At 48.0% G+C, this 12,859-nt stretch overlaps 5 protein-coding genes across 5 annotated transcripts; 2 read left to right on the plus strand and 3 right to left on the minus strand.

Moving 5' to 3' along the window:
* Window positions 1-334: 334 nt before the first annotated feature.
* Window positions 335-1,012, plus strand: F4817DRAFT_318979 (uncharacterized protein; the record flags this gene model as incomplete). The annotated part of the gene is made up of 1 exon (XM_049300998.1): window positions 335-1,012. One exon carries the CDS (start codon window positions 335-337, stop codon window positions 1,010-1,012), a length of 678 nt encoding a protein of 225 aa, XP_049155960.1.
* Window positions 1,013-1,223: 211 nt separating this feature from the next.
* On the minus strand, window positions 1,224-2,387 carry F4817DRAFT_318980 (uncharacterized protein; the record flags this gene model as incomplete). The annotated part of the gene is made up of 2 exons (XM_049300999.1): window positions 1,224-2,307; window positions 2,380-2,387. The coding sequence occupies 2 exons, from the start codon at window positions 2,385-2,387 to the stop codon at window positions 1,224-1,226; spliced, it is 1,092 nt and encodes a 363-aa protein (XP_049155961.1).
* Window positions 2,388-2,989: 602 nt separating this feature from the next.
* F4817DRAFT_223857 (uncharacterized protein) lies at window positions 2,990-4,091 on the plus strand. Its single transcript, XM_049298848.1, has 2 exons — window positions 2,990-3,918; window positions 3,967-4,091. The coding sequence occupies exon 1, from the start codon at window positions 3,191-3,193 to the stop codon at window positions 3,803-3,805; it is 615 nt and encodes a 204-aa protein (XP_049155962.1). The 5' UTR covers window positions 2,990-3,190; the 3' UTR covers window positions 3,806-3,918; window positions 3,967-4,091.
* Window positions 4,092-4,928: 837 nt separating this feature from the next.
* On the minus strand, window positions 4,929-6,043 carry F4817DRAFT_223879 (uncharacterized protein). Its single transcript, XM_049298849.1, has 3 exons — window positions 5,485-6,043; window positions 5,195-5,347; window positions 4,929-5,115 (listed from the first exon to the last, which is right to left on the minus strand). Exons 1-3 carry the CDS (start codon window positions 5,823-5,825, stop codon window positions 5,037-5,039), a joined length of 573 nt encoding a protein of 190 aa, XP_049155963.1. The 5' UTR covers window positions 5,826-6,043; the 3' UTR covers window positions 4,929-5,036.
* A 4,951-nt stretch (window positions 6,044-10,994) lies between these two features.
* Window positions 10,995-12,518, minus strand: F4817DRAFT_223987 (uncharacterized protein). The gene has a single exon (XM_049298850.1). It carries the CDS (start codon window positions 12,299-12,301, stop codon window positions 11,060-11,062), a length of 1,242 nt encoding a protein of 413 aa, XP_049155964.1. The 5' UTR covers window positions 12,302-12,518; the 3' UTR covers window positions 10,995-11,059.
* Between the last annotated feature and the right edge of the window lie 341 nt (window positions 12,519-12,859).

Consider the following 12,859-nt stretch of genomic DNA (forward strand, 5'->3'; position numbering starts at 1 on the left):
CGATTGATACAAGATAGCTTTTAGGTAAAAGAACGTCTTAAGAATTATGTGTTTAACTTCAATCAGATTATTGAATTAAGCTCTGTATTAAATAAGTTAAATAGGAGGTACCTACCTATGTAGCGCTCTCTTACCCCTGAAACCTACGATGAATTCCGGATAAGGACTTCCCGAGCTTGGGCGCATGGATATGACAACATTGTGCACCGACCTGGAAGCTCTAATGGTCCGCGTTTGTACAACTCCTTCAAAACTCTTGCTCTCCTTCTTTAGACTCTGGAACGTTAGATGCTTTAATTACAAAGAACACTGCCAGAGCTTACATATACTCGTAATGGCAGAACCTACACCAAATAGCACAAACCCATCAAGCAATATTAGCCTCCGCGCCCCGTCCAAGTACCTCGCAGACCCCTCCAAGCCATCAACTACCACTGGCGACCCATTCGTCTCTCCGCCGCTCGAATGGCTCTGGCGCACCTGGGCCGTCACGCACTCGACGTTGTCGATGTGGCGCTCAGCCCGGAACGTGCGAATAACCTACAAGCCGTATAAGCCCGAGTCTAAACCCGTTGCAAACGACAACCTAGTCGAATATGAGAAGAGCAATGGCAAGGGAGGCGTGAAGCGTGTCGAAGGCATTGAGAAGCCCGACTCGACTATCCCCGGCGCCTGGACCTGGCGGGGCAAGGGCTTGCTCGTTATAGCTAGCAGCCATTGGGAGATTTTGGGCTGGGGCGAGCGCCCACTAGCCGGTGGTGCAGCCGGTGGTGCAGATGATACGGGAGAAGGCATTGAGCGCTGGGCTGTGACCTGGTTCGCACCTACTTTATTCACGCAGGAGGGCGTAGATATTTACAGTGACCGCAAGGAGGGCCTAAGCAAGGAGACAGTGGAAGAGATCACCAAGGCGCTGAAGGAACTTAACGATGCGCCAAAGGTTATCGAGCTGGTCGAGAAGCACATGCAGGAGGTTGAAATTAGCTTACCGTGGAAAGAAGGAAAGAAATAACCACCTAAAGTATTAAAAGTTGGAAGTCTAGATGGTGGTTTGTGGGCTGTATATTATTCATGATACCCATAGAGTAGGACTTGTTAGGACGGGGGAGTAGTATGATAACCGTCTAATCATGAATACGCAAATGATATTGGTGCCTCTACGAGGAAAGAGGGGTATCTAATAGTCGAAAAACTAACGCCTGGACCTGTATACCGATGCAATGCTAGTAGTTGTCTGCCCTCCCTTCTCGCCGTCTGTCATGTTTCGATAATCCCTGATCTCGCTCCTGGTGGTCTGATCGGGAACTTTGTTTCTGATTATCATATCGGTGCTCTTTGTGTTCTCTATGTTCGGAGTGGCGATACCGTCGATGTTGATAATGATCGTCGTCATCCTTAGAGCGGGCCGGGGGTTTACTGGAGGCTGTACCATCTAGAGTGAACCCCTCAAGGTCATCATAATCCTTTCTCCCCTCTCGTCGCCTTCTCCTCTCCCGTCTCTTCTCTTCTTTTCGAAGCTGCTTCAGCTCCCGCTCTCTCTCCTCGTTCAGCTTTCGTCTTTCTTTCTCAACCTCCCTAATCTTCGCGGCACCTCTCTTCATCATTGCAAGAGGATCATTAGCTACAACGCGTGCAGCCTCCCGATCCTTCCGCCGCGGGTCCTCGTTACCCCATACGTCTTTACTCGGTGCGTCCAGGTTACCATCTACAACTTCCTTAATATCGCCACCTTTTGCATACCAAGGGCCAACCAATCCCTCCTTGCCAGCGGCGTTAGAGAAGCGCATAGTGTACTGGTCTTCATATTCCCGCTTCTTCTTGGCAGCTTCTCGTTCGGCCTCTTCGTTTTTCTGTATAGGCACACGCGATCGCTCTTCGGGGAACAAGTCTATATGACCGGTGTGATCCACGAGTGGGGCATTACTGGTGCTCTTTACAAGCGCATCGCTTGTCGTCTGCGTAGCACTCGCCTGCTCGCGCGCAAGGCGCAATTCGAAATCTGTATCATCTTCTCCTACGCGCTTTCGCTTCCTCCGCTCCCTACCCCGACTTGGTGCTGCCGGATCCTCATCGCGACTTCGTTTCTGGCTACGAGACTCATCTTCAACGTTCGACTGAGGGGGAGAGGGAGGGGGCAAAGGTGGGAGGATCTCGCCTCGTAGGATGGCTAGACGACGTTCGGCATCGACTTCTTGCTGGCGTTGCTCTTCGGCCTCGTCGCGGGCTTTGGCAGCTGCTTCGTCGCGCCTCACGCGCTCGATATTCTTGGGGTTGTAGACATTCCACGATTTCTTGCCTAAAAGATGTCTGCAAGGCCACTTGTTAATAAGATAGACCAAATTTGATTAGTTCGAAATCAGCTGTAGAGGAGGTACTTACAGAGGCATACCGGATGTGAAGTAGGCGATATTTACACCTATAGAACTATGACTGCTGAGTAAAGTTGAAGAAAGGAATGCTTAATATAAAGTTGAAGTGGCCATTTGAAGACGCAGAGTGTCACGGTATATTTGATTATCGCCGCACTGTGATTCTAGTGTCGTGTACCTACCTAATTGTGTAAAGTCATGTTAAGGCATTGGAATCATTGAAAGCACATAGGTTTAGATCGATGACGTATTGACAATATGATAGGTTAGGTACACATACATTTTTATATTCTGATTTTATAACTATCTGGTCCGAGTGGAAATCGAATAAATAATTTCCGAGCTGCAACAAAATCAGTATAGGTACTTGAGAGTTTAATAAAACTCCTACAAATCCGGTCGATAAAAATGTTATCATGATAAGTCAGCAAAGTCCAACGTCACATCCTTATTAAGCATTTTTATAATGTCCATAACGCTTAAATAAGGCTGGACAAGTAAGTGGCTGCCAAGGCTCGGTTTAATGTCCCTTTCGTCTCGGAGCTAAATTTACCAGCTTCAATTCACAACTTCAATTTCACAACTTCACATCATCTAGTTAGTCTTATTAAGCCCTGTTCAATCTAGGCTATTCTATCTACGGATTTATGAGAGAAAATCCCAAAACTACTTGACTCATACAATTTTATCAAGCATACCCTTTATTTCTCTCATTTTGATTGAATTTCACCAATTACATCACTTCTATCATCCTCATTCTAACCGCATCTAAGCCGTGCCAAGCCTCCGTACAACAAGCTTGATCGATTAGTCAGTCCATCATGGAAGAAACCGAGGACACTACCGCAGCTATGGCACAGGCTATGGGCTTTTCAAGCTTCGGGGCTCAACCTAGCTCGAACAAGCGACGCAAGTTCAATCCTCGTGCAGACGCTGTGGTTGCGTCGACCTCTACTTCTATTCCTCTTCATCGCATCAGTGAGGCTAAGTCGGGTTCCAACGCGATCCCCTTAGGAGTTAGATCGAAGAATGAAGACGAAATCACCCTTGAAGATGATGAAGCGGCTAGCGTTACGGACAGCAGAATATATTCCCCTCTCAATGAACCGGGTGATGATGAGCCGGGGCCTCAGTATTTGGACACTTCACGCCCGCCTGATATAGCCGCGGTCGATCCAACGGGTGATGCTATTTCTAATACTAAAACTGACGCTACAACCGGGGATTATGCGGGACATATTGTAGCGGCCAAGTCATCAGCGGCGAGTACCAGCGGAGGTTTTGCCAGGCAGAGTCAGGGGCATGAGCCAGGGAAGAAATGGTGGGATGATTACTATGACCCGAGTTCGAACACCAATCCTTGGGAACGACTTGAGAATATCAAGGGCTTAGGGCCGAGGGGCAGTTGGATGTCCTGGGAGGCGGCTAAACGATGAGTTAGTATCGTCACCATTGGTCATGTGAAAACTTCGTTGAGCTTTGGTCTGGGCAATTCGACCAAGTAGCCATATTTATTTAAACCAAAGGCAAGCGAGGAGGAAATAATATGGCATGCTCTCCCATGACTTCTACTCTAGAAAATATTAATGCCCGACAGGTGGAATACGTTATGAACATGTCGCAATCCTTAGGCGTCACCATGTCACGTGACAATAATCGACATACGACAAGTTATTCTTCGTGGTGGATTCAACCCGGTATCTTACATGACAGGTCGAAGAACTACTGTGGCCCCTCAGCCTTCGTTGGCTTAAGAGGGGACGGGTGATATAAGGCTCATTGTGTCTAAGACGTACATACACGGCACTGAGTTAGGTCACCGAACGGTGGATTGCTGTATTACTATGTCTAAGAGAAGTACGATACCAACCCAATACGACGCCTTAAGGAAACCCCTGGCCCAAATAGGTCAGTCACCCCCCCGTGACCTTACCGACTTATTACAAAAAGGGCAATATCCATGTCCCGAAGCGGACAAGTGTCATCCCTATGCTGGGGACTGGGGAGACTATGTGATCTATCTAGGAATACATTCTTTTCCTACGCCCCCGAGTGTGTCCCTAGGAAATTCGATGTACTGCCGCCCACTCGCCCTAAGCCCCTAGCTCGAGATAAACTTAGTTTGCAGCTGTGCGAACCTCGGGCGCTACTTGACCGGTCAGATGCGCATCATCCCGTAGCTCACACGAGCCCATACCCTGCTAGAGACAAAGTTGATGTACTTTTAGCCCATAACGCCCCCAAGATCGTCCGGTGTTGTCCAATCATAACTCGTAACCTCGTGAAACAGCCCTGCCCAGCTAAAGCCGGCCGGCCCGCTCGCTGTGCGTCAGCGCGTGCGGAGCATGAGGAGCAGAGATGGACAGGCGTCTATTTTTGCCGCCCTACTCGCCCAAGCGTCAAACCAGCTTCCGTCTCCTCCACCTTCTTTTTGGGAGGGGAGTGTGCATAAGGAGACCGCAGATAGAAACGATCCCGACAGATCTTGCATTCCCAAATCCCAGATCTCGCGTGGTAGCAGCAGCCCGCCCTCCCCCATTCCATAAATCAGCCGCTAAAAAGCTAAAATAAACGACATGTGCAGAAAACCACGGGATAGGTATAAAAACGCCTCCCCATGCGGATCACGCAAGAATAGCAAAAAAAATAAAGACTACTTCTTAATACCTAGTTAGGCGAGGGATATATTTCGAGCGCCTTCTGGTACTCTTTGGGGTGATGCTTCTCTGCCTTCTTTTTTAGCGACCTACGTAACACCGTTTTGTTAGCTAGAATATTCTCTTCTCGATTCTAGGAAGTGGTGGATTCAATATGTTTCTACTTACGATACTTTCTTAGATGTCCATTCTAGATCGGCGTGGACTTCCCGCGCGTCGTTTAGACCTTGTTGGAAGCGAGCGCGCGACCTGGCTAGACGAGCTTGCGCTTTTGCTTGCATTTCTAAAAGTTCGCGGTGCTTGTTGTTGAGTTGACCAGATCTAAATTGGAGTGTCACCGTTAGCTAATTTTCTTCTGCGTGATTTCTTTTCTCGCTCTCCAACACTCGCTCGTTCTGTGCTCTAGAACGAAGTTGTAGAAATTGAAAGAGCAGAATACGTTAAGATCTAGAACTTACGTCTGGGCCTGGCGAGCTAAGCTGCGATCTAGCGGAATCGGGTCGAAGGACTCGTCGAAGCGGTTTTGCATGTACTCGTTAAAGTCAACGCCGTTAACAGAGCCGCCGTTCTGCGTTCCATCGCCGTAGTCGCCACTAGTGTAGCTAGTAGCATAACTCGCGGCGTTGCTGCTGTTGCCGTAGGAAGGTACACCAGATGTGACGGAGGCGTCACGCTCGCGCTGGTCATCCTCAGACGGAGATACAGAGTAGTTGCTACCACCGCTCTGGTAGTACTGATCCGCTTTGCTGGGAATGGGTACCGCCGCGGCGGTGTAGTATTGTGTGCTGTAGGATGCCATGGTAGCTAAGTGCCAATTGGTGATAGCAATGGAACGTCTTAGAAGGAATACGGGAACGAATTGATTGCAATGGATTTGCAAGACAGGGTGTGAGTATGTGACTCTGTGCGAGACTCCTAGGAGTCCTTTGTTTGTATGAGGTGTGGGTGTGGGTGTGTGTATGTGGTGAGTCAAGAACAGAGTAAGGTCTTGACAAACAAGGACAATAGCAGAAGGAAGCTTCTGAATGGGCAAGCAATCAAGATAGATGGAACTTTGAAGTTTGAGGTGGTTTGAAAGAAAGGAAGAAGGAAGAAGAAGAAGACAAGCTCAACCCGTCAACAACACCCCCTTTTATACTTTTTTCTTCTCACCTTTCGAAGGACTCGCCTAGCTCGATGGCATAACGAGAACGGGCCATCTCTAGTCCCGTCTATAGGGGATAAGTCTCGATGACTCTATTCGTCGATCGAGAATAGTTCTCCGTGACCCCGCTCAATATAGGATATATCGTTGGACCAAGGGAGGACAAGGATCGGGGAGGCAAGAGCTTTAGCTCCCCAAACGGTAGACGGGTAGAGAGAGCAGACAAGTACACACAAGACTGATAGTGTACGTAAGGTACTACGAGCCATTGGCATAGACGAACTATAATATTGGAGTCTAGTATTCGCACCCCCCCTTCCGCGGAGCCCTGGTCCTTACCGGTAATGAGATATATACGTATATACTTCCCTCGGCTTGTCTATATGCCTTCGCTTACCGAGGTGGCGGGTTACCTTAACACCATCCTAGGTGAGTAGGCCACTCACAGAGGATGGGTTGAAGAAAGCTTGTAGGGGACTGGCTAGGTAAGATAGGTAAGACGATAAAATAGCGAGAAGATACAAAAAGGCATACATGCATGACGAGATAGGTAATCTGGCCATGTTCATGTTGTATGTGGGTAGGTCTCCACGGGGTGTGTGCATATTTCAAATAGCTTAGACGGGGGCAATAATATATAGCTTAGGTACCTAGGAATTTGGTATCGATCCGGCACGACTATGCTCTCGGTCACCGCTTATAGTATGAAACTCGTTCGAAAAGGAACGATATTTGGAGCTTTCACTTTTTCCCTTCTGGCATGTGCCGAGAAGGGGCGATTATCACTTCCAGTCAGGAACGAGATGCTGTGGGGGCACAGGATACGACAGGGAAGGTCTTCCTCGGATGGGACAGCAAAGCTTGAACAGGTAGCTTGCTGGAGGGGAGTGGAGATATCAGATGCAGGAGTATCTGGAAGACACGCCACTTGCTGCAGGCAGGGGGGAAGTAGGCTGACTAGCTGGTAGCTCGGGCAGTACAGAGCTTCGGCGCCTATGTCTGATATGTATGATAGTCGTCGTCCAATATATGTAAGCAGGGAAAAACGTACGTATGCAGGCGTGGGTACAGTACTTGCAATGTGGAGGCAGACAGGAAGGGGGAAGATCGGGGAAGCGGTTGCAGAATGACAGACGGGACCAACCGGCTTCCTGCGGATGGGGAACAGGATGGAGACGGGAGACGAAAGGATGAATAAGGGTATCATCATGGTAGACAGCTATAAGAAAACGAGATATATCTGGCAAGGCAGCTTCTAGGTCTGACGGGAACGACAAGGGACCCGGACCCGAATATGGCCTCTCTACATACCTACATGTAAGTAACATGCTTATGTACTATACGTATGTAGTCATCGAAGTAGTGTTTTCTTTTTTTGCCTCGAGTAAGCCAACGGACTAGTAAGTATAACGAAAACGACCCTTCCGGGATAGACTATTGAATGCGCGGTACAGAAGGGGGGCAAGCGTATACGTTACCCTTCAGGATTAGACGTAGCACATACATAGTGTCTGCCGTCATATCCTTTAAGTGGCAGCATATAGATGGACGGGTAGCCGTTAGAGCAATGTAATATCTTTTTTTCTTTTTTTTTCTGACGATGCTCTTGGTCTATATAGATAGATGTAGATACGCAGACCGCCCTGCCGGGTGGTGCCCTGCCCCCCTAAGCCCTATTAGGAGAGACGGACGGCCCTCGCGAACAAACGCGCTAACGCTAACACGTAGTACTTGTCCACAAAAGCAGCGACAGATTTTATCAACGAGCCCATCCGTGATTCGAAGGGGTAGACTGACTGGGAGGAGACTGGCTAGGTACTTAGGTAGGGGTGGTGGTAGTAGGAAGCGGATTGCATCTGCACCTTGGGAGATGTTGCAGCTTTAGGCTGACGGGTCGTTGGTCAAGGTTTATTACTATTTTTTTAATCCTGGGGTGGGAATTAAGGCGGAAAAAAAGAAGAAAAAACCCAAGTATCAGGACAAGAACATAGTAAAGGAGGGAAGCAGGAGTGGTGCCGTCAGAAAAGCAGACGTTGGAATAATGTCAACGTTGCTCGCTACTGGTCAGTCAGGCAGAAGTGCAGCAAGATCGGGCATTTTGTGTGATGATGTGTTGTCAAGCCTGGAGCCAGCCGAATGAATTGAGAGCGTCATTTTGGGGAAACTTGGGAAACTTATCAATTTAATTTTTATTTTGTTTAATTTATTTATTTATACTTCCTAACCCCCTTCGTTCGTTTTTTACTCAATCGTTTATACATTTACAAATATGGACGCACTTGTCTTTATAGGTATATACCTGTTCCCCAGAACCAGGGGCTAGCATGCAAGAAATACGTTCTGAAGCGACCCTGTTATTCTGTATTGGGAACGTCCTGCGTGGTTTTGTATGGCTCGCTCGTCTTTTTGAGAAAAGAATTTATGGAAAATGCAAATTTGAATTTTCTCATTGGTCGGAAATTCAGAATATTCTCTAATGGGAAAGACCTAGAAGGGTAAGGGGAATAGTAACGGGTCCATGGATAGGAATTACGATTTCCTTGGTAGTGAAAGGGGGAAGACTCCGCTGGCCCTGGACTTGCCCCTCCATTACGGCCATCATAAGCCATTAGAGGTGGGAAGAAAATAAAGAAAAACGTTCTGCCCCACCACCCTTGGCTTTCAAGAAGAGTCTTGGCGTACATAACGTGTCCGCAACAACATGTATTCATAGATGGTGTGTTGAAGAAACTCGTGGTCTCGGAAGTCGGCTGTTTGAATTGAGACAGAGGCTGATTAAACACAAATAGATGCAGGATAACTACCTAACCTATTACTTATCCTCATCTCGCCGAAGTTTCTTCTTTTTCTTCTAGAACATAATATAGTACGGCGGAAAGTATAGGTAAGCTTCGGTGTAAGTGGTTGGTTGTAGCCAGCTAGGAGCTGGGGCGGAGTGTACATACATGCACAATGAGGCATGATGCGCTGGCACTGGTATCCTGATGCGAAAGAAAACAGCAATTCGCCTCTTCGGGTTAGATTCCGTTGATCGATATTGTCTTACGAAACAAACTGGAGTTACCTGGCGGTTTAATTCTTCGTCGGGGGGTTTTTTTTTTTTTTTTTTTTTGAAACGAGTAAGCGTCAAAGGCGTATGCAGCGAGTATAGAAGAATTTATACGGAGACTAGGTTTATTGTAATGTGAATATCGGGGTTAACAAGCCAGCAAGATGAATTCAAGGAAAGCATAAATACGCGTCCAAGACCATAAGTCGGATCCAGTGTAATTATACATATCAGTACACAATCTCGGACATAGACTACCTTATAAGACGAAAATCGGCCTCGATTATAATAACAAGCAAAACAGGGCGAGGCAAGGGCCAGTCTTTCTAGATTCATGATAGAGCAGCTTTGGCGAAGAGGCTAATCGTATAATAGGTTGAAATCTAGATGATCTAGTCTATAATCCATGCATGACAGATGCACCGACTTGGGAGGGTGTGGGGAGGCGTGACTTTCACGGCATGCGAATGCCTTCGGGATTATCAACATCAGACTAGTTGCAGGGAGCATCCCAAGACGTTGGGTCCATCCAATATTAAACTAATGAAACTAGTTAGCTGCCTTGTAGCTCCGTTGAGTCCGGTAGATGGGTCCTAGTTGAACGGTGAAAATGACTTCTGGTTGTCTTTTGTTAGCTTCTACGTATTCGAAGCAGAACTAGCTGTGTCAAGAAACGATGGCATTCTCTTCAGCAAAATAATCATAGAAAGAAAAGTAACTGGTTGCACAAGATGTGAGGCGCAATGGCGTATCACCAGTTCTAAATATGCAGGGCCGGGGATAAGATACTACCTCACCCATGAGACAACTCATCGCGGACCCAAGGCCTACACGAATCCGAGTTACCAACGGACCGATCAGTGATTAGGGTACATATGAGAAGGTATCATCAAAATCCATGAGCAGTGATGGTTGTGGGACAAGACAGAAGGAAGACACATGTGGAGGGGCGGCACAGATTGTGTGGATATATTGATTGTTTGGCACGCGAATGTACCCTAGCTAGATTAGTATGCAGTCAAGCAGGACTTGCGCGCCGATGATGATGGGGCATCCTCTCATAGGGTGGAAGATGGAGCCGAGCATGCCTTGACGGCAGCTTTGGAGGACGATTGCGTCTTAAAGTGGCGGATTCATTACCATGAGTTTCCTCGCGTACTTGATGGCCCCCCATTTTGAAATGAGGCAGTCAAACTCATACAATACAAAGAGCCCTAGTCCATGTTTCTCATACATGGTAGGTTATTAAGACTATGAAAATTAATCATGACCAATTTTGACACCTTGGACATCAGTTCGTCGGAGGTTCATGCGGTGTAAGTCGGAGGTAAATAGAATCAGCGGCCACGTCCGTAGGGCCTGCGTAACTCTTCTCTATCGTCCTTTTAATACCAAACCTAAGATACGCACAACATCCCGTAACCCGGCCACTACAGATCTAGCCAACGCCCGTGGCAAACTTGCAGAATACACCCGTGTCTTCAGCCGTAATAGCTACCCCTTGCGCCGATGTCAAACTCCCTTGTCCTTGCTTTGTTGTAATTGGAAACCCGCATCTGCAAAACTTTATAACTATGTGTACCAGGGATCATGCGATTTTTCCAGGTTTCGGTGTTCCCGGACGAAAAGATTATATAGGCGAGCCAGAGAAGTGTTAAAGCAATATGAGGTGAGCAAGTCTTCCCATACCCATTGCCCTCGTAATATCTAGTCATAAACCGTCTACCCAAGCTAACCTCAAACCTGTACCCGCCGATTTCCCTCCCCTTCCTCTAACGCCGAATCCATTACGCGCCCTGGGTCTTGTAAAAAGAGCTTCACTGTCTTATCGATTTTTCGTTTACCCAAAAGCCTTGAGGAAACCCCAGATCCCGATGCCACTGAGCACAGGAATTGTAAGATTATCATCCAAACCAAAAAGGTCTACCACTTCACTACCTGCCGCAGTCAGACCCGACCACAAGCTCAACAATACAACGGCAACTGGACCACCAACAACGCTCTGAGAGTTGGAAAGACCGAGCGCGTTCGAGATAAATGTAGGGAGTTGCAATATGCCTTTGAACATAAAAGGATGCTGTTCGTCCCCGGGAAAGGGGCCGGTTCTCGGTGCAAGCCAACCCCAGAACCAGCCAGCCGTAGCCACTCCAACCAAGAATGCGGCTGAAGACCCGGCCAGGGACTTGCCCCGTCGGATTCTCGGCGTGTATCTCCCGTAAAGCCGGCCAAAAGTACTGGCAGCAGCATCGCACCAGCTTAAGAGCATAACAGCTACCACGGCGACATCTTTAGGAAAGAAGTGAAGCACAGTCCACGCACCGAGCAAATAAAAGACGACGCCGTTCCAGCCGGAATATTCAGTTTCGCGCATCAAGGCGCCAAGGCACTTAACATAGAAGCGGTTCAAAGAAGCATTTTTATGACGTAGATAATCCGTGGCCGCAATAGGGACCAGAGCCCCCATTAAAACGGGTGTGACCGCCGAGGTCTGGGTGCCACTGACGTAGAGCCAGTAGACGAGAAAGCCGATGGATACATGCAACGCTTTTCTCGGTACCTCATGCTTATGTATGAATATCTTGAAACGCCGATGTATCGGAATAAGGCCTAGAGGACTTGGACTCCGGCTGAAGTCTCGCCAATCCCATCCGGATATGGTGGGTGTTGGTAGTGCTAGATGACCATTGGAAGTTTCCTCCTTGACTTCCTCCTTGACTTCCTCCTTAACCTCTTCTTTAAGTTTGACATCCTCTACCTCTTCTTCTTTCTGTTTTTGCTTCTGTTTCGACCTGGTAGCGCGAGGAGTCTTCGTAGATGTGAGACTACCCACTCTGCGAGATTTTATGGGGCTTCGAGATCTTGTCCGGGCCCTCCGGAGCTCCGGATCTGAATCTTCGTCGGCATCTTCGTGGAGGGGTTGCTGTTGTAGCGCAGCACTACCGGCTTGTCGGCGCCTAGCAGCCGAGCGCGTAACCGGACCGAGGTAGGAATCTTGAGAAGTATCTTGAGTTTCGGATGGCGTAGGGCTTGGTGATATAACACGAGGTGTTGCAGGGATGATAGGTTTGCCGCGAAAAGACATATTATATGGAAAGTCGGGAAGAGGTGGGGAGGAGATGACACCAGTAAAGATCTGTCGCAAGTCGTAGAACCGCAAAGGCCAAAAGAAGGAATGGAGTTGCTTATCCCTTCTAGATTCACGAGCAGTGGAGGATGGGGTGGTGGTGATGAAGGAAGTGAGAAGCGCTACCGAATCCAGATTGAAATGTCTTGATGCAACAGAGCTGTGCTCCGCCGCATTGTGATTTTTCTCGTTGCTTCGATTCGGGTCGTGGCTCTAGTCTTGCAGCCCTTGTAAACCGAACTTGGGCAGATGTCGCACACATGGAACAACGATGGCCGTACAGTTTAAAACTGATCGATGTATAGATGTATGGATAGGTATATGTATATGTACGGTAGCAATAAGCATTCGGTCGGCGCAGTCAGGAATGCTATAAATGATAGGCTCGCGTGATGTATTTGAAAATTGACCGGGTTTCAATTTTTCACGGCCGAAGAAAACGAAAAGCCGTCATACAAAAATCTTGGCGTTTTGTCCCTCAGTTGTAACTTGTCTCTTAAACCCCCACGTGGCTCG

Source organism: Daldinia loculata (genome assembly GCF_022478755.1).
Source record: "Daldinia loculata strain CBS 113971 unplaced genomic scaffold F4817scaffold_53, whole genome shotgun sequence".
Taxonomy (NCBI): domain Eukaryota; kingdom Fungi; phylum Ascomycota; class Sordariomycetes; order Xylariales; family Hypoxylaceae; genus Daldinia; species Daldinia loculata.

Excerpts from the sequence above, each read along its gene's own strand:
- F4817DRAFT_223879 (XM_049298849.1), bottom strand. The coding sequence starts at position 5,825 with ATGGCATCCTACAGCACACAATACTACACCGCCGCGGCGGTACCCATT. Across the intron at positions 5,348-5,484 it reads TTAGCTCGCCAGGCCCAGAC|ATCTGGTCAACTCAACAACA; the intron begins GTAAGTTCTAGA and ends ACTCCAATTTAG. Across the intron at positions 5,116-5,194 it reads TGGACATCTAAGAAAGTATC|GTCGCTAAAAAAGAAGGCAG; the intron begins GTAAGTAGAAAC and ends GGTGTTACGTAG.
- F4817DRAFT_223987 (XM_049298850.1), bottom strand. The coding sequence starts at position 12,301 with ATGTCTTTTCGCGGCAAACCTATCATCCCTGCAACACCTCGTGTTATA.
- F4817DRAFT_223857 (XM_049298848.1), top strand. The coding sequence starts at position 3,191 with ATGGAAGAAACCGAGGACACTACCGCAGCTATGGCACAGGCTATGGGC.